At 44.0% G+C, this 27,280-nt stretch overlaps 3 protein-coding genes across 6 annotated transcripts in view; 1 reads left to right on the top strand and 2 right to left on the bottom strand.

The window, feature by feature from the left end:
• Positions 1-10,634, bottom strand: part of LOC135386137 (sortilin-related receptor-like) — a 70,162-nt gene extending 59,528 nt beyond the window's left edge. Inside the window, exons 1-7 of the mRNA XM_064615898.1 lie at positions 10,293-10,634; positions 6,959-7,195; positions 1,875-2,036; positions 1,253-1,320; positions 1,014-1,191; positions 833-937; positions 619-761 (exon numbers count right to left, since the gene is read on the bottom strand). Of these exons, the coding sequence (XP_064471968.1) occupies positions 619-761; positions 833-937; positions 1,014-1,191; positions 1,253-1,320; positions 1,875-2,036; positions 6,959-7,195; positions 10,293-10,547 (1,148 nt within the window). The 5' untranslated portion in view covers positions 10,548-10,634. The remainder of the gene's footprint in view (positions 1-618; positions 762-832; positions 938-1,013; positions 1,192-1,252; positions 1,321-1,874; positions 2,037-6,958; positions 7,196-10,292) is intronic.
• A 266-nt stretch (positions 10,635-10,900) lies between these two features.
• LOC135386136 (leucine-rich repeat-containing protein 58-like) lies at positions 10,901-19,145 on the top strand. The gene is made up of 4 exons (XM_064615897.1): positions 10,901-11,545; positions 11,651-11,867; positions 13,282-13,471; positions 15,725-19,145. The coding sequence occupies exons 1-4, from the start codon at positions 10,995-10,997 to the stop codon at positions 15,922-15,924; spliced, it is 1,158 nt and encodes a 385-aa protein (XP_064471967.1). The 5' UTR covers positions 10,901-10,994; the 3' UTR covers positions 15,925-19,145.
• A 1,293-nt stretch (positions 19,146-20,438) lies between these two features.
• Positions 20,439-27,280, bottom strand: part of LOC135386135 (glycogen synthase kinase-3 beta-like) — a 29,362-nt gene continuing 22,520 nt past the window's right edge. For all 4 annotated transcript variants that reach the window (XM_064615892.1, XM_064615894.1, XM_064615895.1 and 1 more), the window contains one exon: positions 20,439-25,121. In XM_064615892.1, the coding sequence (XP_064471962.1) occupies positions 24,913-25,121 (209 nt within the window). In that variant the 3' untranslated portion in view covers positions 20,439-24,912. The remainder of the gene's footprint in view (positions 25,122-27,280) is intronic.

The raw sequence follows: 27,280 nt of genomic DNA, 5'->3' as shown, positions 1-27,280 counted from the left end.
GCAAATAACAAAGCCGCTCAGGGGATTCGTTTCTCGGTCGAGAGAGGGCAAAAGCGGAAAGCGCGAGGCCAACAAACTTGTAACGACTCCATTGGCTGCACGCTCCGACCCCTTCATCTTCACCCTCGCCCTCGGAACGCTCACCCTGAGCCTGTCAACGAGATCATTGCGGCGGTCACCCCGAGTGCCGCCGAGACAATCGAGACGCCAAGTGACGACGAGGAAGATGAAGACGAAAGCGTCCAGCACCTCGAATGAAGAACGAAGGTGCCCTCAACATGGTGCAAGTATTGAAAGACTTTGTGTTGCGACATAAAACAGCGTCAGTGGGAGACATTTGCGACGCATTCCGCTGTGCCAACGAAGTCTGCGATTTCATTATGGCCAATGCGATCGCCACGAAGCAGCAGAAAAAAAAAAACATTTTTTTACGTAAACATGTTTGTAAGGGCATTAGCGCATTTTGACGTCAGCACGAGTGCCGCAATAAAGCGTTTGTTTATTGTTTTCCTTTGACTCTTCTCTTACAACGAAATTCGGATATAACTAACAAATTCGTAATTCCCCAGAGACTTCGTGATAACGAGGTTCGACTGTATCAGGATAATGAGCACTTACCTTGGGGATTTGAAATAGAGAATTCTTTCTAAAGAGAGCGAAAAACGATGTCCTTTGTAGTCCGATATGTACAGGTTGCTGTAATTGCCATGTTTTACACATGCAAACAGTTGGTCTTCCGATGCTTCCGCAATAAAGTAGTCCTAGATAATGCAGTTTTACTAGCACCAGTCACATGCCCTGAGTGCTCTATGTAACAAGAGTGTGAGCTTACATTGTGTTCCAGGTGATTTGGAAATAAGGCTCGTCTAAATTCTCCTCTGTCATACGAAACCCACAGCATCAACGTTCCATTCTTCTCTTTTGAGCCCAACAGGTGCTACAGAAGGCATGCACAAAAGCTAAAGAGAATGCACACAAAATGAAGAGTGTGTACGTGTGAGTGTGAGACAGACCTGCCGCTTGGATGCAAATATGTACTTTTCCTTGACTTCAAAATCTTCTACGCCACTAATCAGCACTTCTGGGTAGCCACTCTTGAACAAGTTTGATGAAGAAAAAACCGTCATTGTCCCACCTATCCAACTCCGTCCAACGTAAAGCTTACTCTCAGGGTCGATTTCAGGTTCACCCCTGGGATCAAGGAAGACAATAAAGTAGTTCCGAGCAAGGAACTAGATTTAAAAGCACTTACCAAAAAAATGACTTTACTTCTCGCTGAATCTCCACCCAGCTTACACCAAAGTCCTCAGAAAGCCAGAGCTTCAAGAATCGAAAACAAATACAATTGACAGTCATATAGCTGATAGTGACATGCAACAAAATGTTTAACAAACAAACAAACAGACAAAGGCATAATGCATTTAGTGTAGGTGTATCCAAGTACCGGGTGTGAAGTACAGAAAAAAAAGGCTCTCTAAATGATGCAAGTTGAATTGAGACTTAGAGGCATTGAGAGACTTCATCTAAAGTTATTCCGGATAAATGTAAAATGTGATTATTTGCATCAATGTGAACCTACATCCCAAGTTTTACAGCAAAAGGGGGTGTAGAGGAAGAGGCAGAGACGGATGGCCATAGTAATAGACGCGTTGGAAACCGGCACCGCGAGGAAGGTCACATGCTTACAACTACCAATGGGAAGGGCCGGAGCTCTGAGGAGTGTTCAAGGGTTCATATCTCGCCAAGCGCAACACATAGAAAAATAATTCTTTTTTTTCCTCAGTGCTCTCGTGTGCAATACAATGTGTGCATGATGTGACAAACCACATCTATGAAAGTGCCACAAAACCTTTCAGAGAGAAAAATGTAGTTACCCTGTTCAAACGGTCATTTTTGTCCATTGCGAGCATTAGTTCAACATTTGTAGGATGCATCACAATGAGGGTTGGAGAAAACTCCATGGAATAGACATCAAAAGTCCGGCCCATGTCCCGAGATGTGAAGATGTACTTGTGTGTCACGTCCGCGAAGACCCACTAGTGAGAGAAAGAGGAAATGAAACATTGTGAAGGCACCACATTTTATCACTTGTTAGGAAGGGTTAAAGGAAATTCACTTTCACATCCTTGAGTCCAGACAAGGAGATCACCGTAGTGAAATGCCTATAGCTGGCCTCCTACTGCCTGGTGTGGGACATCTTGGCCCCTTCCCTCTCAATTTTTGTCATCACATACTGTTTCAATGCATCCTAGGTGGTGTATATATAGGGCCTTGTGTTCATGCCTTTTGAAAATGAGGGGAGGAGGGGGGGGTAAAATCCGGTTTTATTTCAGGAGCTGTAAAACAATGTAAAATCGGGTGATATCTGGTAGAAAAGCAGGTTTTACGGGTGGAAAAGGGCGCTTCTTGCATTTTACGTATATGAACACAAGGTGAGGAACAGCCGTTCTGAAAGTGCAGTGCATAACGTTTTCCAGTGCCACTATTGGTGGCCCATTGGAAAGTCAATTTTCGACGTTTTTCGAGCTTCACCCGAAGTGCAATGATGCAAACTGGGGGTGGAAACAAGTTTCAGTGGGTTTGGCACTAAAACAAAAGGCCCCATGTATACAGCGTGCTGTCCAAGGATGAACCCATGCCAACCCCCCCGAAAGATTCTGGATTCGCCTCTGCATAAAGTTCTCAAACCAAGTTACAGACACACCTCAATGTATCCTTGAACGAAGTTCTTTAAAGAGCAAGCTGCCCAGGCTGTACTCATCAATAACAGCGAGACAAAAATGTCTCCCCATATTTCACACTCCGTAATCCAAAAACTGAGCTCCCACATTCATGAGAGAAAAATATAGAGGATATATGGTACAAACGAAAATCTTACGCAAGTGAAGGTGTCCACATAACCAGGGGAAAATAATAGAATACTTTTTCTGTTCTGCTACCGCCTCCGTTACCGGCCCATATTTGTTTCTGCTTCAGTTTCGGTTGTTGGTACGCCACAGCCACCGCCTATTGTTTTCCTTCTTTTGTAAGCTTCGAGACTAAAACTTAGTATGTGTACATTGATATTATGAAGTCTACTTTTGAGGACTTTAGAGATACGTGCACATAAGACACAACGTTTGTTCAGAAACATACCTACATGGTTCCATCGAACAACTAATATAAACATGGTTTTCACGAATGTTACTCACGCTTGAAGCTTGTAGGTCACCATAAGTGTATAACTATGCCTCTACTATTACCATGCACTATTTAGTACTTATATGCAGCCGCGGATCCAAGAGGAGAGCTGTTGGGCAATCGCCCCCCTCAAAATGTCAGTTTATACATCGGATTTCGCTCTCTCTCTCTCTCTCTCTCTCTCTCCCTCCCCCCCACAACTACGCATTCCGACAAAGGAACCCCACAACCGAGGGCCTTGATCCACCCCTGCTTACGAGGGTGGTTCCATAAGTTTCCGGCCCGACCAACTTTTAATAGTCATAGAGACGAAACAAGTGTGTCACTTTTCTACATAGTCACCCTTAACTTCGATGCACTTTTGACACCTTTCAACCAGCATCCTTATACCCTTAAAAAAATAGTCTGAAATTTTGTCCGCAAAATTCTGGAAAACTGCCTCTTGCACCTCACTATCGTTTTCAAATCTCCGTCCTCTGAGATCCCTCTTCAAGTTTGAGAACAGGAAGTAGTCACTCGGTGCCAAGTCTGGACTGTAGGGTGGATGGTGGATTTCTTCGAAGCCGCACTGCTTCAGTGCAGCCTTGTCAACAGAAGCCGTGTGAACAGGGGCATTGTCCTGGAGCAACCGGACACTTCGACTCAACCTGCCGCGCCTCTTTTCCTTGATGGCGTGTCGCAGTCGGTGCAGGAGTGAAGCATAATAAGTCGCATTCACTGTGGTGTTCCTCTCTTTGAAGTCGATGAGGAGGATCCCGTGACAATCCCAAAATTTTGTTGCCATGATCTTCTTTGTGGATTGTGTGACCTTGGCTTTTGTTGTGGGTGCTTCTTCTGGTTTGCGCCATTCCATCGACTCCTTTTTCGAAAGGGGATCATAGTAGAGCACCATAGTCCCATCCCCTGTGACAATTAACTTCAATATTTCTTCTTCGTTCTCTTGACAGAGCTCCAAAAACTCTTTGGCACAGACGACGCGCTGTTGCTTTTGAACTGACGAGAGAAGTCGTGGCACCCATCTCGCACTGACCTTTTTCATGTGAAGGCCCTCGCCAATGACGCAAAAAACGGTTGTTTTGGAAAGCCCAACCTCGGGCCGGAAACTTATATGTAACTTACCACCCCTTAATTAACCCTCGTATATGCTCCAATTTGATAGTTCATTTTAGATTTAGTTCCTCAGTTAATTTTATTTCCCTTTATTGAGGTTTATTTCATAAGTTTATCCACATGATACAGTAGAGAATTCTTATAATTCAGGTCCTGCAGTACTTGAATTCTGTATTAACGTAAATTCTTTTAAATTATTTTCGTTTCAGTCTCAGGCATTCTGAGTGTGCAATATCCGTTTCTGTTTCCGTTGCCTGCTATATTTCCAGTATAATACCGTTTCCGCTTCTGTTACCTTAGCCAGCCCATAACACAACCTCATGTGAATAAGACACAACTGTGCACCATCTATGTTCAACCTTATGAGCACTTATTAATACAGGCCCTTTGAAAGCTGAAATTTCAATTAACAAAAAAGAGGAGAACAAGCACTCGTGACATTACACAAATTTTGCAGTAAAACAATAAGCTCACTTTAAGCATTTTCATACAACTTCAAACTCAAATCTGAAATGCTAATACACAGGGACACGCATTGACGTGAACAATTTCAGGACCCCTCAAAGCTTTGAAATTGTAAAAAAAGGCCAAATATGCTTCTCATGATGTTTTCCAACCTCTGTATTGATATTTGAAAAACATATTTGCTCAAATCAACCTTAAAGTGACAATTTTTTCTTAAAGTGCTTCTGTGGCAAATGCACCATAGAAATCGGTAAAAACCTTTACAGTGCAGACAAAAACAAAGGGGACGAATGCAGCACTGAAACTCTGTGAAACTGTATTCGTCCCCTTCATTTTCATGTTCTTCATACTGCACTGTAAAGGTTGTTACTACTTTTAATCATGAATAGTCACCAACAAGCCCAGATCCTCACTATCGTAGACTATAGAAAGCATTTTTCTCAAGGTCAGAATTTTTGCTGATCATTGGGAGGCCTTTCTATTCCTCTCAACAATATATCTACTGTAGTAATAATTTTGCTGTGGGGGGGCAATATGTAATGCCTGCTATATCATGTTCTACAAGAGGCTTCTGGGACAGCATGTCATCCATGCCTGAAGACAGATCGTCTCGTGCACAAATGAAATATCTGTAGAGAATAATCAAGAATTTCCCTCTAACATTCAAGCCCATAGTTCCGCAGCCATTGTTGCAACCACCTTTTCTTTGCTACTACTGATAGCTCATATGTCGCATATCACATGTACAGGAAACTATGTCAGTGCCTGTCTCCAATTTCCTGACAGTTTCCTCTATCAAATCCCACATCGAAATGTGTGTTGAAATGTTTTGGCATAGGATCCACTGATGCTGTGGAAGACAGATGTGCATAAGAGAACAAGCACCGGAAATTGAGAGATATGCATATGTTCAAAATCAATAAGCCAAGGTGATTTGCTTTAACAGTTCCCCTAAATTACGATGAGAATTCTCACAAATTATCCTCATATTTCACTGCATCATGTTGTTAGCTTAAACTGCACCTTGAGTGGGAGATGAATGTATCCCGCCCATTCGAAGGCAGGCATATGCAAAATATGTATTGGTATTAATGCCGCTATGTGTGGAAAGGTATGTAGAGTGTAAGGTGACTAAGAAGGCACCGGCTTTTATGAGATACTGCAGTAGGATGAGAAGCAAAACGTTTCAAAACGTGTATGTTGAATGATTTTCAGGGTATCTTTTTCCTTGACTGTGTTGTGTACACTCACTCCAACTGAACCAAAAACGCTACGTATAACAGACTCACATCACGTGCTTGCCATCAAATTTTTTTGTAAGAGTTTAATTTATGCTTTCCAGTTTCTCATTTGCAATGCAATATCCTAACACAGTGAAGACTGGCAATTGTGGTACGACTCCCGTCAAAGTTAATAATAACACTGGAAAAAGTTTGTATCACTCCTGAGCGTGACAGCAGCCACCCTCGGGGGCTCTTGGGGAATGTCGCGTGAAAAAAAAATCCACAAAAATGCTGCACCTTCTCCAACGTTTCATGCATCGTGTAGCAGACGACGTGAATAGGGAAGCTGTGGTTCTTGGCGATGTTTCATCGTCGATCTGGGGCGTACCGGCACTCACTTTTGTTAAGACGGGCCTGTTTTTACACCTCAAGTCAATTTTTTTTTACAATAATCACTCATAAACCTGCGATACAGTGCAAACGCCTGTGATAAACCATCTGAGATTTACGCTGTCGTGCACTTCATTTCTGCTCCTTTACATTACTGCCCCTTGTACTTTTTCACGAATCAAAGACAGCTATCATGTACCAATGGCCATGTGCATATCTATACCACAAGAGAGTCAGTCTGCCCACCCTAAACTTCCTTTTCAGCCTTAGTTCTAGTCACATCCGTCCACTTTGCACCATGTTTACTATGTGCTGTAGGGGACATGGTTGTCTAAAATAAGCACTCCCTGGTTTATCTAATCTCAAATCTCCAGGTGTTGTAAGACTATTCCTTTCGAGTAAAAAACACGTGCACAACACCTTCAAGTGCAACCGAGCTAATATGGGACGGCGAAGTACTGACGGGCGATTTTAGCGAACCGTGTCCCCAACAGTACATTCAGTACCATGTAAGCCAATATGCAGAGTGTTCATTGTTGACTTCTTTCAATGGGTAGACGAAATGAGCACTCTGAAAATATGATACTCACATGAGAGTTCAGCACTGAACTAATATAAAACGTGCTAATCTCGGAAGGTGACCCGTCCTTCAGCCGCATGTGCTTGGCTTGGATTTCTTTGAAGGTTGTACCGTAGTCATTAGAAACATACACCATGGTGGTTCCATTCTTTATCTGTACAACGTCCTTTGCTAGGCAAACCACCACAGGGCTACCAGCACCAACCCAGTGCACTTTCAGTTGCTGCGCACTTGAGTTCAGTGCAAACTGGAAAGAAAGAAAGAACACAGGAATTGTAACAAGGCAGACGAAGCCAACACTTGTGTCACAGAGCGGCGCGCCGTCTGCTACACAGTGTTAGGTGACACAAAGATCCTGATGCAAACTGCTTTAGAGCAAAGTGGAACTGGAATAAAAATATAGGCCTCCTTCCATTTACAAACAAAAGACGCCATTGTTGTGTGGGCAACCACAAGAACGCGACTCCTGATTGCCGTATGTAATTGCAGATTGATTCAGGTGTTGTCGAATGGTAATTTCTGGCAAACTGTGTCACATTATTCTCACTGTCCCGGACTCTCAGTTAATTTGTTTTGCCCACACCGTACCTTGTGACGTCACCCGCGGAAACTGATCTATATTGTAATAAAGCCAAGGGTAACAAAGGCTTTAATGGAAGGCTCGCGTTGAGTCAGCTCGAAGATGAAGATGACGATTCTTGCTTGCAATATTTATAGGTACCTCAATAACACAATAAATTTATTACGCATTTATGATATATGCAGACACAAAACAAAAGGATTGTTTACGTTATGAAACAATGAAATTGCTGCATCTAGATACACAGGGTTTGAAGTAAAAATGTATAGACATTTATGTACTCAGATACAAATTGATATCAATCTTTCAAAGTATTGGATTTGCAAATAAAATACTCTGTATTTGATTGTCCGAACACACTCGAATACAGTGTTTTGTTTCCAAACATTTTGTCTCACTAGTCACATAACATCAATTACCCAACACTGTTTTGCTGTTGCACTCGAGAAATTGCGTAGAAAGACGTACCCAGAAAACTTTACATATTGCATATGTATGCCTCGTAGAGAGGGATGAATTTCTGGCAGAAAAAGCACTTACATTATTGTGAGGAGCTAACCTAGCATTGAAAGGAATGGGATGATTCCTCTACAATACACATTATTAGCAGAACAAAACTGAAGTTCAGAAGTTACAAATGTGACAAGCGCACTCCCTTGACCTTTTTTGTACCACCTTTGCCAGGAGTGCAGTGCCAAGTAACATACTAAAGTGTTGAAGTGATATGGTAGAAGATGTGCGCTAGAATCTGCGCATACTTTGGTGGAATGAACAAACTACCATTCTTCAAATGCTTTGTTTGAGTTAGTGAGTGAGTTAATGCAAGGACAAAAGTATTATAACAGGCTCAGCAAGGTAGTCGAAAAAAATTAGCAAACCATGTAGATGTGTGTTTTTAAATATGAAAATTCATGTTATAGTGTGCATAACAGCAAGTATCCCGGCCTCGGCCGATTATTTGAAGTAACATCAATACTACCAATGCATAATGAAAAGTGAAATTATATTCGAAGCATCCCGTAGTGCTTCACAACATTACGTCCTCAACGAGTTTGTACATTTTCTGTTTCAATGTACGTTCAGTATTATTGGCCATTTGAACTGTTCACACTGTGTCTTTTTTTCTCCTGCAATCCCAGATATTTTTGGCAAGTGATACTGCTGTGGCTTTTATGACAGCGTTATCCAATTTTATTGCACCCAACGTGAGACAGCCTGTCAGCACTTTTTTCTCGGCAGGGCCAATCGCTGATATGTAGGGTACGCCACAGCAGCTCCCCTTATGCAAGCTGAGGGAAGTCCTCTAAGGAAATCCTTGTCAGCAATATAATACATCTTTTGCTACAATGCCTCTAGTCATAGCAATGAGCAAATGCTATTGCGTGACACCTAACAATGCCAATAACTACCACGTGATAAGCATTGGGCTTCAAAGTGCTGACAACAGTCACTACTTTTTCCATATGTTTTTGTGACGCATGCAGTTTGTCTTAGAAAACGGATGGCGAAATGGAGACACGCCGCTAGGCTGCATATTGGTTTCACTCATCCATTGAACAGGAAATGTGTAAGACTGCTTGAAACCCGACACCTTATCTCTTTCCCTGCCCCGTGACGTCACACTTCATACTTTTATGTTTCTAGGCAGGAGCTGCGAACGGAAATGCAAAGTACAATTCCTGGAAATAATTTTTGCACACACATGGTTTGAAACTTGATAGCAAACTTAAACATGCTTCTACACATACTTTCTTTTTTACTGAAGGACCATCGAAACCTTCCATGCTGAGATGTTTGTACGCATCGGGCATAAATTGAGAAACTAAGCGGAAGAAAATTGACTACAAGATTTACAGTCGTTTGCAAGCATAAGCATAATCAGATGACCCAAAATGTGTCTCGAGAGCTTCAATGCACAGATATGTTTCCCTTTTAAATTGCTGAGAATTTATTATGATGACCACGAATATGAAATACAAGAATAATATGAGATGGAAGCAGTCAAGAACGTGGAATTTCAGGGAATGTGCATCAAACTACTTCCACAACATAGCATAGACACAGGGAAGATGGTGAATCCTATCCATGACGCGTATAGTCTGCGCTTGGGCTATGAAGAAACATGGCACACAGGCGAGAGCTCAATAGCTTTTGATCTTTCGTCTGTGTGTAGTGTTTCTTTGTTGCCCACAAGCTCAGGCCATACTCATCATGGGCATCCAATTACCCACTACGACAGCTTTTACTAGCTGTTAACTGTATGGGCAGCACCAATTCCTCTGACCTCTACAATCATATGTTGCGGAGTAAATCTGGAGTGTACAATGCTACCAGAAAACTGTAAGATGCTGGGACACAGATGCTGCTGTGGTAATTCTATTCAAGCAGTAGTGGTGTTCCAATATCTGTTTACAGTTTACCTGCGTCGAAGAACAAATAAAATGCCTTGTCATGCCAACCGGGAACAGCAACCAGCAACTATGTTGCTCTTTCTTTTACACACAGGCTGCGCCTTGTCACATGACAGCTTAACGAATTCACTACCTTACGTGCTTTTCACCGCGTTTGACTCTGCAACGGCTGGAACACAACCCCGTTGTTCTTTGTTTCCGTCATGCCTTAGGAACGTCGAAATTATTTAAATACATTAGAAAACTAGAGGCACACAACAGAAGTGCCGTGCCGGTGCGCGTTGAATGACAGGCGTAAGAAAGTGCTGAAGTGAAACACAAGCGACGACAAAAGCGAGCATTGCATTATTTACCGTTGAGAGCATTCCCGTAGTATTCAGGGTAGGTGCCGTCATCGCTGACCGTCTCGTCCGTGAAACAACATGACTGGGGCTATTCAGGTGAGCTTTTGCGTTGTTGCTGTCGGCGTAGAAAGTGTGAGTAAGTGAACTCACATCTGCTGCTATGTGCAATGTGGAAGACGACTGTCCATAGCTTTGTGATCCCTTCACGAGCAAGTGCACTACCAGGATGCGCAAAATCATGCCGATACCTCCCGTAATTTCCATGGTTCAAATACACGAACACCTCACATCACGCAAACCAACGCAGTAACAAATATGGCTTGCAATGGATATGAACTGGGCTAATGAGTAGAAGAGGCCCTGATTGGCCTGATTGACCCCATACGAGGCAATGAGACGGGAGTAAACGACGTCTAGACCCTAGAACACACATAGTCTAGCTTGGTGACAACAAAATACTTGCGAACAAAGAATAAGCTTAATAATAATGGACTAATTTAGCGCGAGCTATAAGTATGAATACGATAGATGCAAAAATAATGATTTTGTTGGCTGCGCCACCTAGAGACCTTTACATTTTTTTATACTTATGTTATGTCTGTGCAGTTAATGTAGGACTAGGACATTGCGCCTGATTGCAAGTTTTGTAGTTTGCATGGCAACTGATGTGAGGTGTGTTGGAGGTTGTGTCTTGCATGCTTGAATGGCTTGATGGTCAACACTCGCAGCAGTGAATCGTCGTGTGAGATGGCACCACCGATACAAAGCTCTGCGATAGATCAGGAAGACCTAAACCTCCACTCCCTGGACGTTCCAGAAGAAGCAATTTTGGACCTCGCACATTTGGACTTGGACACTGAAACCGTTGACAGCAATTTGGAAGCTCTCGGGAACGACGGGAGATGCCACCGAACGCGAGCGGTAGAACTGCATCACAATAGACTTTCTTCGTTTCCGAGGTCTCTGGGAACATTTTTCAACCTTCACACCCTTGACCTGAGCAATAATAGCCTACGATCCCTTTCTGACGACATTCTTCGAATCAGTGGTCTGAAAGTTCTTCTTATGAGAGGCAACCTGTTGACAGGCGATTCCCTTCCTAAGGACATGAGTGCACTGTCGTCGTTGGAAGTGTTAAACATTAGTGGGAACCAATTCGTAACGCTGCCGTCTCAAGTACTCGACCTATTGTCACTTCGAGGACTCTACGTTGGCGGCAACCTGCTTGAAGATGTGCCCAAAGACATCGGGAGGCTAGCGAAGTATGATTTTTATTAATCTTTCAGTGGCTGCACCTCGGATCCTGCTGTCCGACACAAACGAGACGGGCTGTTCGGTAAAATCGCATTTGTTTATTTCTGTCACAGATTGGAGACACTGTATTTGGGAGGAAACGCGATCCAGGAACTTCCCGCAGAAGTCGGTAAACTGCAAAATCTGCAATCGCTTGTATTGAGCAAGAACAAGTTGGTTACTCTGCCATCATCGTTGGCGTGCCTCCGCAAGTTGCGCTCGCTGGCGATTCATGATAATCTTCTGACTACACTGCCACCCTCTATCATCAGACTAGAGAACTTATATGAGGCAAGTCTGCACGACGACCGCATGTATGAGCCTGCAGAGTCAGTTAGTAATTGCCTTTGAAGTGGGCAGAGAGCCAGCAGAACTTTTTCTGGAAAAGATATTGCTGTTGCCAAGTGAAACAAGTCCAGATGAGATTTCTGAGTATCTGGTGTTGCATACAGTTCCATGATAACTGTTAGAAGAGTGCATCACGCAAAGTAAAAATTAATAAGTGACCATTGTGAACGTCATCTCTTACGTGGCTTTCCAATGAAATGTGAATAAATGTTAAAAGTTTGAAAAGATATACTTGTCAAGCCATATTGAAGACACGAGTTTTAAATTTACCTGCGTCTGTAGCTTCAACATGAATAATAGAACTGAACTTGGGTTTTCACACTAATTTGTAGATTAGGGGGATTGTTTTTGTCACGGAAGTTTTGCAATACACCACAGAACACACTGCAGTGAATATTGCCATAGTCGTCATATATCAACCTGTATAAATCACTGCAACAATAGCCCCTTAATGACATTGTCAAAATGAATGTATCTGTTATGCTACCAACATGAACTCAGTTGCTACCATGAGGTTATATCCCGCCAGAGAGGGGTTGTAAGCCTTACTGCATAAAATGCAAGGGGTGGATATATTCTCTGAAATGCTATCCATAGTGTCGTCAGTGCTTCATTGTACTTTTAGTTGGTTGGGGTACATCCTATTGAATTGTGCAGAAGATAAAAATCAAATATAAAGGAAGCAAATGGACACCTGTGCTGTATACAGGGTGTTTGCTCTAACGTGTCCAGAAATTTTGTTTAAAGCGAGCGATAAAAGAGAAACAAGCGCTACTTTTCAGCTACTTGACTAAGAAACAGGTGCTACTAGCGAAGCAGTACCACTTGCTTTTCTTTTATCGCTCGCTTTAAATATAATTTCTGGACATGTTAAGAGCAAACACCCTGTATATGTGTGTCTCAAAAGCAGAGCGCTTGCGAGAAAACAAAAATGAATGAGATAGTGAAGGGTAGTTCGAGGATCCCAACAAGCATAGCGGTCTTTCGTGAAGCGTTGTAGCCTATTTGTCTAGGGGGCGAAACGTAGAATTTTTCAGGAACTCTCGTGACAGCAACTGCTTTAGGGTAGTGGTCTCCCACTGTTTTGGATTGGGACAGTGACAATGCTGTTAACCGACAATGAGAAATGTGCACTGTTCAGCGTATTTCAAAAGACTGGCAGGCACTTTCAGTGAGAAAGAGAAATTACATGCACGGAAGGGGCCGTATTTCATAACATGTCGATCGGCTTTGAAAATGTGTTAGAAACTGAGCGTAGCTTCTGTAGCATGTGGGCACGTCATACTGTTTTTATCTCGCCTGCTTTCTTATTATTACTATTATTATTATTGCGCATTAAATGAGCTTGTTCTTGCAGCTGAGCCTGAGAGGCAATCCACTGGTGGTGCGGTTCGTAAGGGACATGACGTACGATCCACCTAGCTTGCAGGAGCTTGCTGCCCGCTGTGTCAAAATTAACAAGGTGCCCTTCTGTAGAGAGGACCTTCCGCCAAACATATACTGCTACCTCAACTCTGCCCAGCGCTGTGTCAACCCCAAGTGTAAAGGTAATGATTTCTTTCTTGTCCACCAATACAACGGTGATCTCGGTGCAATAATTGTCTCGTGTTACTCGAGAGTGCTGGTGCCATGCCATTGAAGTTTGAAAGTATTGGTACAGGAGCAGCTCTAACCAGCAAATCAAAAGCGCAGGTCCATTCCTGTTACAGTGACTCACAGAATGCAAACTCTACAAAAACTGACAAGTTTAAAGGGGTTGCGATACTTACAATCGCAAGTTAGGTCGGATAAATGGGAAAAACAATTATCTGCAGCAATGTGAACCTGCATTTCAAGTTTTGCAGCAAAGGGAGTAACAGACGCGTAGAAGATGGGCACAGTGAATACTGAAACCTCTCCAGCTCTAGCGTCACAGCAGACAACTCCGCCAGTGAGGCAGCTCGAGAGAGGCCATGAGAAACACGTAGAAAAACTTTGTTTGTTTGTTTCCTCAAAATGCTGTGACATGGATCTGTCACTTTAATGTCATGCCAATCGCTGCCATCCTGAGTTAGAAGAACAAGTAGATATGTTGTGTGCAGCTACAAGCATTTGCAGAAAAATGTCCAGGTATTATTATTGTATATTTAAGGTTTATGTTGCTGCTGTAATTTTCTCCCGGGTTTTAATCCCTACTGTCTCCCCCATCTGTACACATACTTCGAGTTGATAACGAAATATGTGAAACTTTTTTTTTTTTTTTTACTTGGTAGTGAGAAGGTAATTTTGTATGTCTGCACAGTAGCACGGTGTCTCCTTTATTAGACATTTGCCCTGGTAAACACTTCCTAACCTTCTGTGGGAGCAAAAATAAACGGAAGATCCAAAGTGCAAATACTCGGATATCATCACTGACAGCTGCCATCTGGCATCGTTCCTCTTTTTAATCTCTGCAAGCACAGCAGCTGCAGGTACCTGCGTGTGTAGTTTATAGATGCGAGAGCTAAGATTAAACATCAGTAAACAGAATGTCCCCATGCATGACACTTAAGGTTATCATGTAATGCAAGTGAGAGACGATAACGTGTTTGGCTTGCCGCTGCAGTAGCTGTCATGCAAAACACAAACCTGGCACATGGCGATGATGTACGTGTGCGCTGGATTAGAGGGATAAGATATAGAAAAAAAAATGTTTTACCAAGTGGTGTTGTAATGGAAAGAGAGGGGACTACAAATGCAGAATTGAAGCCCAAACACCTTCATTACTGAGTCACAACCAGGGCTTACTATCTAGAAGGTGAATGAGAATTGAATATTTTGCTTCAAACGCCCTCATTGTGCAGGACATTGTGACCAATAAGAACAGCGGTTTCTCCGTTGGTATTCTGTGTGTTCCCAGCTATTGCCTTGCTTTTTTTCATGTCAGACGACATACTCCTTACGAGCGTGGCACAACCTCCATGAATGTGAGGTTTTGACCTATGGTAAACATACATACTCAACTGTGTTGAAAATTTTTGTATGGTTTACAAAAAAAAGGTTTTAAGAAGAATTCTCTGGAGTAAGCTTTTTTTTTTATCAGTTCGACAGGAAAGGGAGTATCACTGCACGTCTAGTCAGTCAGACAAATATAGAGATAACAAGGATGACCTAGTAAGAAAAGGGGACAACTGGAATAGGACAACTTTTGCTAGCATGTTAGTCAACGTGCCAAGGACTGGTAGATGTACGAGCGCTGCTTGCAACATACTTGTCTAAAATCGACAGCTCACGTGTTATCCTGTCTGAAATCTTTAGGTGTTGCAAGATCGTTTCTTCGGACTCGTACGGCATGCAGCCCACGCTCAGGCAAAATAATTGTACGAGCTGCTGTACCTTTGAATGAGCATTTTAGACAAATTGTCTGAGGGAAGTCTCAGACATTGGTTTGAGACTTCCCTCAGCTATACTCATTCCCCTATTCCCCCCTGTGTACGTTGACCAATTGCCTGCCCTATATTTTTGGGCAAGTGTGTTATCATTGAGCACACAGGTTGTGATGCAGAAAACCTATTGTGTGTCTTTATGTCTAATGCCCTAGGACACCTGATATTCTCTAGAACTAGCTGGCCATTCAGAACGTAATGAAACTCACAAGGAGCCTTAACGGCACAGTTAGAGGGAAATGTCTCTTGATGAAACATGACATTGAAAGTGGGGCATGAGACTCTCTGGTCCATATGGCCTTTCCTGCGAGCATGAGCCAGCATGCCATGCCTTCAAGAAATATGCACCAGGTTGCTTTGCTAATGTTCAATGTTTTTGTGTGTGTTCTATTGCAGGAGTTTACTTTGATACACGAGTGGAGCACATCAAGTTTGTAGATTTCTGCGGCAAGTACAGGATCCCGCTGCTGCAATATCTGTGTTCTTCGAAGTGCAGCTCTCAGCTGTCCTGCGGCGGTGGCTCAGAGTCGGAAGCATCAGAAGATGAAAGCAATGGCATAGACTTGTCTCGTCTTCGCAGAGTGCTGCTGGGTTAATGCATCGCTGCTACTCTTTAAAACATCACTGCCTTTGGAAGTAGACAACCCCCCACGAGCACATAAGTTTTATTTGTTTTGTTTTCACATGGGAGATAACCTATAGTTGTTGTTGTTACTACATATTTTTATAGCAAAAATGCAGGGAGAAATTGCCTTCTATTCATTTCAAAATCCCGGACAGGATCTCTCCTTTGTTTCACATTCTCATCTAGTCTTTTTTTTGTCCTCCCGAATTTGTATCTTGGATGAGCTGGCAGTTCTCCCTGCAAATATGCGTGTGTCTCCACATTTTTTAGTGAATGCCTGTTCAGAATCATGCAATAGTATTTTACTTGTTACGCATATGTTGCCAATCTGTTTGTGTTTAGAATAATACTAATGAAGTCATAATACGTTTCCAGATGGAAAGTTTCATTTTGATGTGTAGGTGCCATAGCTATTTCCAGTAGCACAGTTCAGGGTGTCTACCAACCTGGAAAACAGGGAATTGTCAAGGAATTTTGATGTGACTGGGAAAGTCAGGGTATTGTCAGGGAATTTGGCCAAAACGCAGCTGAAGTGAGGGAAAATCGCAGACAAGTGCTGTGATGATGCGCGGCGAATCGCGAGTGTCGATCGGTGGTTGAGCGGCGATGGCGCAGCTAGGGTTACCACCAGGCCGGTATTATACCGGCACGGCCGGTTATTTGGGCGCTCTGCCGGTAGGAAGGCGATACCGGCAGCCTTTTCCCTTCAACATTCCACTACAGCTTGAATAAATCTGGAACACAGACCCAGCTCCGCAGTCACCTTTTTCTTAGTTAATCAACACCCTTAGTTAGTAACACACTTAGTTAGTCAACAGTTTTCTTAGTTAATCATTCTTATTATTATTCATTGTTATTATTATTATCATTGTTATTTCTAGCATCAGTGATACAGCCACACACAGGAACATACGTTTCCTGGTATTATCTTGAGCGAGCACGCTCTCTCTCTCTCTCTCTATGTGTGTGTGTGTGCTCGTCCACACCTCACCCACTTTCCCTTTTCCACGAGCCTTTCCCTCTATTCCACCTCCTCTCCCTCAGCCGGTATTTTTCACTACGAAAGGTGGCAGCCCTAGCCGCAGCAATGTTACCACAAGTAACAGTTCACCAGTACGACACACTCTGAGGCAGAAAAGTAGGATAGCCTCACTAATACGTAATAAATGGTCTGTTTTATGAGGAATCTGTATCAGAACATAGGAGCAGGCACCAAGTTCCCTTTTGTTTTTGGCAGGGAATTCGCTTGAAACAGTCAGGGAATTTGAAGGCTGTATAGTTTGGTAGACACCCTGGCACTGTACTTGTGAAGAAGCACTGGGCTTTTGGATGCTATGTATGTGACTTTGTGTGTGTGATATTGTGGGTCTTATTCCAAAATAGTTATGGGGTCGAAGAGCCACGTGGCTTTCATGCACGTTTTGTAACGTTCTTGCGTGTGTATTCGATATGCAAAGTCTTACTTGTCTCCGGGGAATGCTGTTTTTGAAGCATTTAAAAAGACAGGCAGCGATGCCAAAATGGGGAATTTGCCTTGGGAGGAGTAGCTAGTTACCGAAGGAAAGGACATGCCTCATGCCTTCCCATGAAGCGGCATGTACTTCAATTGATGCAAGACATAGATATGCATGTTTAGGGGACAGAGCACAAGGTTTCTAACATAATCCATCAAACAGTACCGTAATTTCACGCGTATAAGCAGCACCGCAGATAAGCCACAGGACGCGTTTTTAGGAAAGCTTTAAAATTTTTCTAGCAGATAAGCCGCGGGCAATACGAGACGACTGATTTGTGTGGCAAAGGAGATCATAGAGAAGGACATAAACCCTGTGGTCCATACTCCGGGGTCAGCTCTAGAGTTCTACCAAGATCGGATTGTGTCCTTGTTAGGCGTTTTTCATGGATTGAAGGATCAGTGAGTGACCTTCCAGAAGACTTGAATCACTGTCACCACTTTCGTTAAAGCTGCTCGGGGGAATGCACCAGGAAGATCAATCTACTCGAATGTGGACCCGTCCTTGTTACGCACTGTTCGTGCATCGGCAGGGCAGTGCTGTTCCAGACATTGTCGGCCATTTCGTTAAAACCGGCGTATGGGGAAAATACCAGGAAATAATCGTCATCAGATAAGCCGCACCGGTGGATAAGCCGCAGAGCGCCCGTGAGAAAACAAATCGTGCATAAGCCGCGGCTAATACGCGTGAAATTACGGTACAATTTCACAGTTCCTTTAAGGTCACTAACTATGATTGAAAAGAGCCTTCTCAGCTTTACAGGATTCACTTACCTCATGATGCACAAGCAGGTGTAAGGCCTTTTCTATTCCATTTTGTAAGCAATTGTTTCATAATCATCTTAGAAGACTGATCAAAGTTATCTTAGAAGTACTATTCCAGAGAGCTCTTCCTTTCCTTTTTATCTCTTTACGAAATTTGTTGTATGCCACATACTCACGCTTCAACTTTAAGTTACACAACTGTGTTATATTCGAAAGAACAAGTTAGATTTTGCTGGGTTTTACTGCAGTATCCAACACTGGAACAAGGAGCTAATTATTTGTGTGTCATTGTTAGACTATATACAATACGTCTTTATTAGAGCGCAAATCTTCTACTTTAAGATTTAGATACGAAATACTGTTTCAGTCCATTTATCTCCTTTGGCTGCTGTGAGGAAATAATGATGTTAAATGATGAATGAGGACATAATGATGTGACACCGAAAACTGGCTACAGAACCACCATGGCAGAGTTATATAGAAGACTCTGCTTGTGATTTGACACCATTTCTTTGGGATTTCAGCAGCGGGAAGTGTTTAGTTTCTTGCTTTGGTAGTACACAGTGTGTACTGCGTGTATGACAATTCCTTGTTTGTGAACACATTTGATATATGTGATAGGCTTCACGAACAAAGCGTGCTGCGTGTGCATTAGGGGCAGAGTACATATATGGTTGCTATGGTAAAGGCAAAGACAGGACGGAGTAATAATTGACATCTATATGTTAGAAAAAGCAGCATGAAAGTGTCGTAGTAATGACTGCGGTAAACGTACAAAAATGTACATTAACAGTCTGCTTAACAAAACGTTCTACAATGACTGATCACGTAAAACTGTATTTTCTTCATGAAACCAACGTCTTTCAAAATACATTTGTATATTGGTGTGAATAAATTCATTATTGGCACTCAGATGTGTGTCGTATTCCCCTGAGCAGACGGAAAACACTTGCGCAGCGCGGGCGGGCGCCGCGCGAAAGGCTTCCGCCGCTCGCATCACGTGCACAGAGCGTGGAAACAGCGCCTGAAAACAGGCGCAGGCGCCTGCGGGCATTCACCGGCTCTTGCGGAGCACGTGCGGAGTGCCAAGCCCGGAGCATCGGTTGCAGTCGTATCTGCTGTATCTATGGGCTTGTAGGCAGTGTTGCCGTGGCGACTTTGTCGCCAAATTTGGCGACTTTCGGAGCAGGTTAGAGACGAAGCCTTATCTTCAACTTGCAGATCCCATAACGCGCGTTGAATGCAGCACTTCACCCCGTGATCTTCCACGAGCTCTTGCGCAAGACTACCGTAGCGGCTTCGGAGTGCGCAAACTTTAAATATAACGAGAACGTTTGCTATGTCAGAGTTCGAGATCGGGGCCCAAATCTACGTGTCTGGTGCCTAGCGAGGAACCTCGCGAGCGACTTGAACCTTAACGGTGAACCGCCCCCAATGTCAAGCGCCCCCCCACTGGCGTCAGAAGGCCTGTAAGCAGAGAAATGTAAACGCTTATTTGCACTGCCGAGATCGTAAATTCAAATACTCTTCGTCCCCGCTTTATCCTGTCCAACCACACCAGCCAGTGCCTGCCGTTCTTGCGCCCTCTCTGGCGAGGGCGGCTGCCCCTCTTCACTCGCTTCATTTATGTGAAAATGACCATTATGTAAGCTGAAAAGAATCCCCAAGAACGGGAAACTGCTAGTCCTAGCTTACTACAGTAACAATGCCAGTTAACAATTTTTTTTTACCCAGTTGACTTGGCACAAACACTGTCAAGTTCCTCATCCCATTCTATAGCTTCTGGGTATGCCACTGGATCAGTAAGCAATATTTTTTTTCTCTCTCTCGGCTTAGTCTTCACCTCCCAAAGATACAAAACAGCTGCCTGCAAAGTTCGTTTTCTGGTTACCTCAGAGCAGATCATTTTCAATTTTTATTGTGAACCTCTAACACTTAACTAAAGTGCGCCTACCAACATGCATACAGTCCAACAAAGTCATGGTTAGGAAAAGCAAAGTTTGCCGACAAGAACCAGAAAATGATGCATACTGTAAAACCACCAAGACTAGGGAACACGAAGGGACAGACACAACACGAAGACTTCATAGAATACTTCGTGTTGTGTCTGCCCCTTCATGTTCCAGTCTCTGCGTTTTACATTATGCGTCATCTTCAGCATTGCTTCTTAGTCCTCTTTCTAGAAAATGAAGTTTCTACAAATATCCTCATCATCCCATATCAAGACTTTATTTCCAAGAGACACTCAACTGCAGTCTTGCAAGCACATAAGCGAAGCAATAAACTGAAGGTGTACATACAATTTATTATTTCCCAGTGCTGGCTAACTACACGACTGCAGTAGACTGTGCTAACAATACCTAGTACTAATGCAAGGCATTACAACAGCCACAAATCAAGGGTTACACTATTTTTTTTTTCATACTTCCTCCAGCAGAAAAGGGGGGGAACCACCGCATTCATAGAACAAGGATCATAAAGGAGAGGGGGTGAAAAAAAAAAAAAAAGAGCAGAGAGGATTCCAAGTGTGGCCAAAAAAAACACCGACTCATGGCACACGCATGTCCTTCCAAGCTGCATTTCATTCCAGCTTGGCAAATCGATGGAACCGCCGACTAAGTTTGCATCACACAAGAGAGTGCTCCCATGCATACACACACACGCACGCACGTGTCGGCTGGATGCCTCAAAAACTGTACTTTGTAGAAAGGCTGCTAGCTGTAACACTACCAAGGCCGCTTCTCTCTACATCAAAAAGGGGACAGATGAGTGTGAAATGGAGGAAAACTCCAATAAATATCGTCACAAGAGAAAAAATGCTATGGTTCCAGAGCAGTTCCTTCTGGGGGGGAGGGAGAGCAAAGAAGCAAGATATACATAAACAAAAGTAAACAGTGCCTCTGCAGGACAGATGCCCTGCACCGAAGAGGGGACACACACAGAAGGAGAAGAAAAATCGAACCATCTCGAATGCCACAAAATAAATACACTTATACACACGCTCTGCGCAACGCACAATTATACGCTCTCGTAGCTTGATGTACCTCTGACGCACACATACATGGCTGTGTGTGTGTGTGTGTGTGTGTGAATATACATGACTATGTGGAAACAAGTAAAAATGAGCAAGGTAAATGTGTGTGTGTGGGAGGGGTGTGTGCAAACATTTTCACTTTGGCTGGTGGTAACGTGCACTGTAACACAGCATGCGAGAGAGAGCATAAAGTAAGGCCATGAATGTGTGTTATACAAACAAAAGCTTGCTGTGTGATGTTCAACCGTTTCCCTTCTCAGACACTAAGCTCAATTCGTCCTGCTCTTTGTTGCTACAATAGTGCAAGGCGTTAACGTCCGTAAAAAGGTGGGTAACCCTACCTCGTAGCTGTCCGGCTGTACACGTCTTTTTTTTTGCCCTCGAGATTTTCTCACTCCCTCGAGGTGCTCCAAGCTCAATCGGACATTACGAGCAGAATTTAAGCCGTCACCGACAGCTCCAGCGTGCAGTACCATGCCCCAAAAATGATGAGATTTCAGAAAGCCCAAGAAGCACAGTTGTAGACTCGCTTATGTACATGTTACCTGAAGTACAGCGCACACAATCGCTCCCCCAGACCTATGCGAAATACTCACTGAATTCTGCAGGTTATCGTACACCTAGCGTAATTTTAGTTATAGATTTGAAAGTTTGAATCGGATAATGGAGATACTTTTTTTTTGTGTGCGAGATTATCGAGATTACATCGTGTGTAACAGGGAGTGTATGAGAATTCTGGTTGTCGTGCCAGTTAATTGTGTGAGGCCGGGGACAACAGGAGAATGTGTGGAGGCGATTTGCATCAAAAGCAGAACCAGTCAGTCCATGCACAGGCTACCACAGAGTGAAAAATGACAATGCACATCACAAAAGGACAACTTTGTTCAGCACTAAGTTCTGCAAGCTACCTCTCTAAGACCTTTGCACTTTATTTTATTTCGACACTGCACTGCCACTAAAGCGTTCCTCAACAAGGTACAGGGTTTGTAAGATACAGCATTTATTAGTAAAAGCACAGTGAAAAGTCTGAAAAAAAAGTTCACACAAAAATGTTCACAACAGCACTTCTTACAACCATAAAACCTCGGGGGGAGGAGCGTCCCATTCCAAAAATTTGCTTTCCAACAGCTCAGCCTTCAAGAAAAAAAAAAAGAAGAGTGCAAGAGAATGTGGCATACCAAGCAACACAATTTGGTCCTGACTCCATGCTGGCTACTCATAAACATTCTGAAAGGTGACACCAATGCGTATGGGTTCCTGAGGAAGCTTTTTGTCTCGGAGAAGGATCTACAATAGCGCACTTGTTTATGTACATAGACCCGCATGGCTGAAGGCCAGCCTGGGTCAAACATGAGAGATAAAATGTCAATCGAGCCAGTCATGGCTAAATTCTCCCAGTCTTGCGCCACAGTGCATGTTGCGATGTTTTTGCAGCAGAGGTGTGCTCGTTGATTCATTAAGAATTCCACAACGTGTCAGTGACCCCCGTGTCAAATCTCGGGGGACTTTGAAAGTGTTCCATCAAATACTAGGCAACTGTTAGAAAACTGGATGCAAAGTGTAAAGTTACACAGGTAAAGCCAGATCTACTGAAGGCCCGCTGTCCGGTTTTGTCGTATTTATTCAAATACAGGGTTCCTTTTTAGTTCCTGCACACCCGATTCTTGAAAACGTGAAGGTTGTTCCACTTCCTAGTTGGCACTGATTTTCAGGGGGCATACACTCTCGTCACCACCATAGCTCCCACCATGATACAGTACGTGCACTACCTAACCTGAACATTTTCCACTTTCACTTTAAAAAGTCTGCCACCCAGTATTTGAATGAATATGCTATTTCTGCATTCCATATGGGTATGTGCTAGTACATATACACAGATATACATATATGTATATACAAACACTTCCGGGTTTATTACGGTTGCATGTGTGTGCATGTGCACGTGTGTGTGTGTGCTTAAAAAAATTACGTCGTGACATGACAAACAGCTGAACAGACGTTTGGCAGGAAAAGTGGAGAAGAAAGCGTCGGTGCCGCGGGGGTCATCGGAAGAGAGACTGGGCTTAGCTATGCATAAAAAGAGAGTTCCTACTAGAAAAAAAAAAAAAAAATGAAGTCCACACGCAAACATATGCACACACATTCATGTACAATGGGAGAAGCTGTAAAACGGCTCTGCCTTCCTTTGCCTCAGTCACAAGGCATTCATTTGAGACACTGCAGCTCTTCCTTCCTGCGCCGTTTATCCCACCCATCATGCCCACACAACATTTCTGCGACACGAACAGTCTAAAAATGGCCATGAACACCTTCTGCTGCACATTATCAATATTGCACACTCTGACGTTTATGCCTGTTGTGGAGAGATGCATCTTCTGTCCTACCCACAAGCTGCTCTCTACAGCTCTAGTGCGACGGGACAGGAGAAACTCAGCGAAACCGAGATGAAGAATCTGTATCACAGTACGGCAAATGTTGCGCTACGGCTCAAGCCAGACGGAAATGGTGAAAGTCGCCTTAAATTTTGCTGCCTAACAGAGCAGTGTTTGCAGACACCTGTCGTTATGGTGGCACCGTCTCGTCAGCGCTCGTTTCGTACAAGCAGTGGGCATCTAGAGCTACGTCCATGTTAATCTTGCCATACAGAGAGAGAGAAAGAGAGAGCACGGTTCATGAAAAAAAAATTTATGAAAACGACGGCAGAGCTTGCCAAGATGTATCTGGTTACCGAGTATAAACTAGAACGCTTGCACCGGTGCTTGTCAGTCAGTTATATAATTTTAAAAAGTCAGTAAACCATGTCATTTGCTGAACATACCAACTATATAGCAATATATTTAGCTACAACTGTTTCGCTTCTCAGTCATGAGGTGATAGCACAATGATTTGCGCCATCTACTTTACACAGCGTCACCATGGAAACAGGACACAGTTTTCCCTCCTTTTCTTTGCGGACGTGATAAATGTGCTGTTGCTACTTATTGAGAGTTCAGAAGCACAAAAACTAGTGCCAGGGTGAGGAAGATGATGCAGTCTGGTGTGTACTCAACACTTGTATGCTTGCCCATTTGATGCACACCTTTGTCAATCCCTGCAGCACGTGGGCCTTGTCATCCGCTTTTTGATGAGAACAGAAGGACAACCAGCTTAGCCTACATCTTCCTTCTCCCCACAAGTCCCTATAATTAGCTTGCGTCTTACCCAAATTCTGCCCAACCCTGGCCCTTTGCGAAGCTACACACCATCGGCAGAATGTACGGCAAGACTTAAGATTCCAAGGCTAAATGCAAACAAACGGAGCCACTTGACAGGTAAACGGAATAGGACGTTTGTTTCCATATGTATATATATATGGGCATCTCTTTGTTCAATTGAGCTACGTACGCACTGACCCAGTTTGCATTCAGCCTCGAGATCACCGCCAAAGTTTCCACATTAATTTGTCCAAACTTTCTAGTTGTATGCAAAGAATGACACCACATAAACCTGCTGCTCCGGCAAGACAATACAAACCATTGTTGTCTTTCCTCCCCACTATCTCAAACACACGCACACACACGCACGCAGAGTGGGATGTGCTGCAAAGTTCTGCTGCATATTTCTTTTTTTCCCCACTGCCAACAGAGAGCCTCACATGAGCGGGAGCCTCACGCTGTTGCCGCAGACGACGACGATGCCTCGGCGCCCGCCATGCTGCTCGATGAGATGTCGGGTGGTGATGCGGCTCCGATGGCTCCACCCTTCGACTGCGATGACGACGATGAAGAGCCATCTGGGCTTGCAACCACCGAACCGCCGGATGCACGGGCGTGTGGAGGGATCAGTATCGAGTTGAGGTGCGGCTGGATGCTCAGTTCTGCTCAGGGGGGGGGTGGGGGCAGAGGTAAAAGAAAGGAATCATCAAGGGTGATGCATCCTTAGGGTTCTTTGTTTTTGGGGTTAAACCCGATTTTTCACGATAGTTCCCCCCAACCCAACAAGTTTTCGAGAGTTCTTGTAAAGCCCGATTATCTACCAGAAATCTTTGCGGTCCTTCAAGTAGTCGTTCTAGGTAAACCGTAGGAAGAGTGAGTCGTAATATCAGCAAAGAGAGCAATTTGTGACAACCTATTTGTCCTCCTTTCATAATCCCCTCCTGCAGGAGTCAAAGACGAGCTTTTATGAAACTCTGGCAAGTGTTTCAATACCGTGGTCACCCACTGCCCAAGTCCCGAGCGGAAATATAAAGATTCTTGTCACTCGTCCCAGTGTCACAGCAATTCCCTCCGTAACAATACCCCGAAAATTCCCCGATGACATATCAAACAGAGATTTGTAGCGCCCGATTTGTCCCCGAATTCTCATTTGTAAGTAGCACCAGATTTTAACCTCCCGAATTTGAAAAAAAATCATAAAACCCGAAAACGAAGAGCCCTACGCATCCTTTGCAGCAAGATTTCATTTCTGATGTGAAATACGTCTTTCTACAGCCAGTATGGGGGGTTCCAGGAAACTGAGCGTAACGAGGCTAGGACAGATTTCAAATGCTTAGTGCTACTGGAGCAATAATCGGAAGTGCATCACGATGGTGCCACGTGATAAGGCCACGGAAGTATGCGTGATACTGAAATCAACTTATCGCAACTTTGAGATGTTGGCGGTATGTGTAAGCGCATGGGGCAAAAATGATGCTGTTCCACGCTACCGTTTGATCTCCCAAACGATTTCTAAACTGTCTTCATTCTCCCAGCGCCGCGCGTGCCTTCTGCGCTCTCCAGTTCATTCTGTAAAAGCGCACGCCTGACAACACGGGTCCGTGTCGGCGGCATGAAAAAGGACCTCGTGGTCGCTCGTAATGATGTTTGGGTCGTTGACAGTTCCTTCCAGCAGCATGGCAGCGTATATATGTGTGCGAGGCACCAGTCAGTGAAGTTGCACAGGTCATGATAACGACACATGGACAGCGATGATGTGGCTATGTGTTGAGAGTGAACTGAAGGGATGATTCGAATTTTCGTCCAGAAGAGGAGTGTTTTACATTTTGATTTACTGTGGCGGAGGACTGGATGCAGGAGATGCGCCCAGCAAAAGGTGACAAGCCTTCGAGCACCGGGAACTGAAATCTGTTAACTGAAAAGTATACAGCGACGAAGGTGCGAGTAGGAAGAGAGGAGGGACTCGTGTTCGTAGCATCTACCCACAATGTTATCGTTGTAGAGAGGAACACGACTGCGGTCTTCCCTTATGAATGCGCAAGCGAGCAGGGTACACACATCCGTCTAACTTATCGCACAGACACACAGTTTGACACACAGTGAAATGGTGAGGGGGGGGGGGGGGGCGATGTACGAAGGTAGGCACAGGTCCGGTACAATCCCTACGGTTTGGCAACCTGAGGAAGCTGCCCTCCTCGTGGGCAGTAAGGGCCATAGGTACACGAGTGAAAGAAAAAAAATTAAATAAGCATAGCTCCGCGCGTTCACCATTAACTCACCACTCCAGCTATAACGAGGATATGGAGAAATGATGCCACGTCACCGATGACGGTATAAGCAGAACTCGTTCCGGTTCGCCGGTCAGTGGGGGGTCAGCGCCTTGTCCCTTTGCCGCCGTAAACCTGTTTTGCCAGTTCTCCCGGATAATTGGGGATAGAAGGAGCCGAAGCATTACCGAGCAAGGAGAAAGGCTTTATCAGAATCCCGAACTGCCGAGTAGCAGACAACATTTCTGTAGGCCAATCGGCGAGCGTTCTCCTTATAGCGTCGGCGCGAGGTTCCAGGCAGATCACAGGCTGGTACTGCTCTTCACCACCGTTGCGCACGGTCACTTTTTGTGGCGTATCTTAAATTCAATTTTTGCGATAATTATGTCTCTGTGTTGTGAATTACTTCGCATGGTGCATCTTACTGGCCTCCTTAACAGTTTTATAGGAAGAAAACAGGGTGTTAAAAATGAATTCCGTGCTACTTTGAGTGACTCATCTTACAACACCACAGTGCAGTGTCGACAATCGTGAGCATGTCCTTCCTGTCCCTT

The sequence above is a fragment of the Ornithodoros turicata genome, chromosome 2 (assembly GCF_037126465.1).
Source record: "Ornithodoros turicata isolate Travis chromosome 2, ASM3712646v1, whole genome shotgun sequence".
Lineage (NCBI taxonomy): Eukaryota > Metazoa > Arthropoda > Arachnida > Ixodida > Argasidae > Ornithodoros > Ornithodoros turicata.
This window is presented reverse-complemented; position numbering and strand designations above follow the sequence as displayed.

Coding starts and splice junctions, on each gene's coding strand:
- LOC135386136 (XM_064615897.1), top strand. CDS start 10,995: ATGGTCAACACTCGCAGCAGTGAATCGTCGTGTGAGATGGCACCACCG. Junction 11,546..11,650: donor GACATCGGGAGGCTAGCGAA/GTATGATTTTTA, acceptor TTTCTGTCACAG/ATTGGAGACACTGTATTTGG. Junction 11,868..13,281: donor GACTAGAGAACTTATATGAG/GCAAGTCTGCAC, acceptor TTGTTCTTGCAG/CTGAGCCTGAGAGGCAATCC.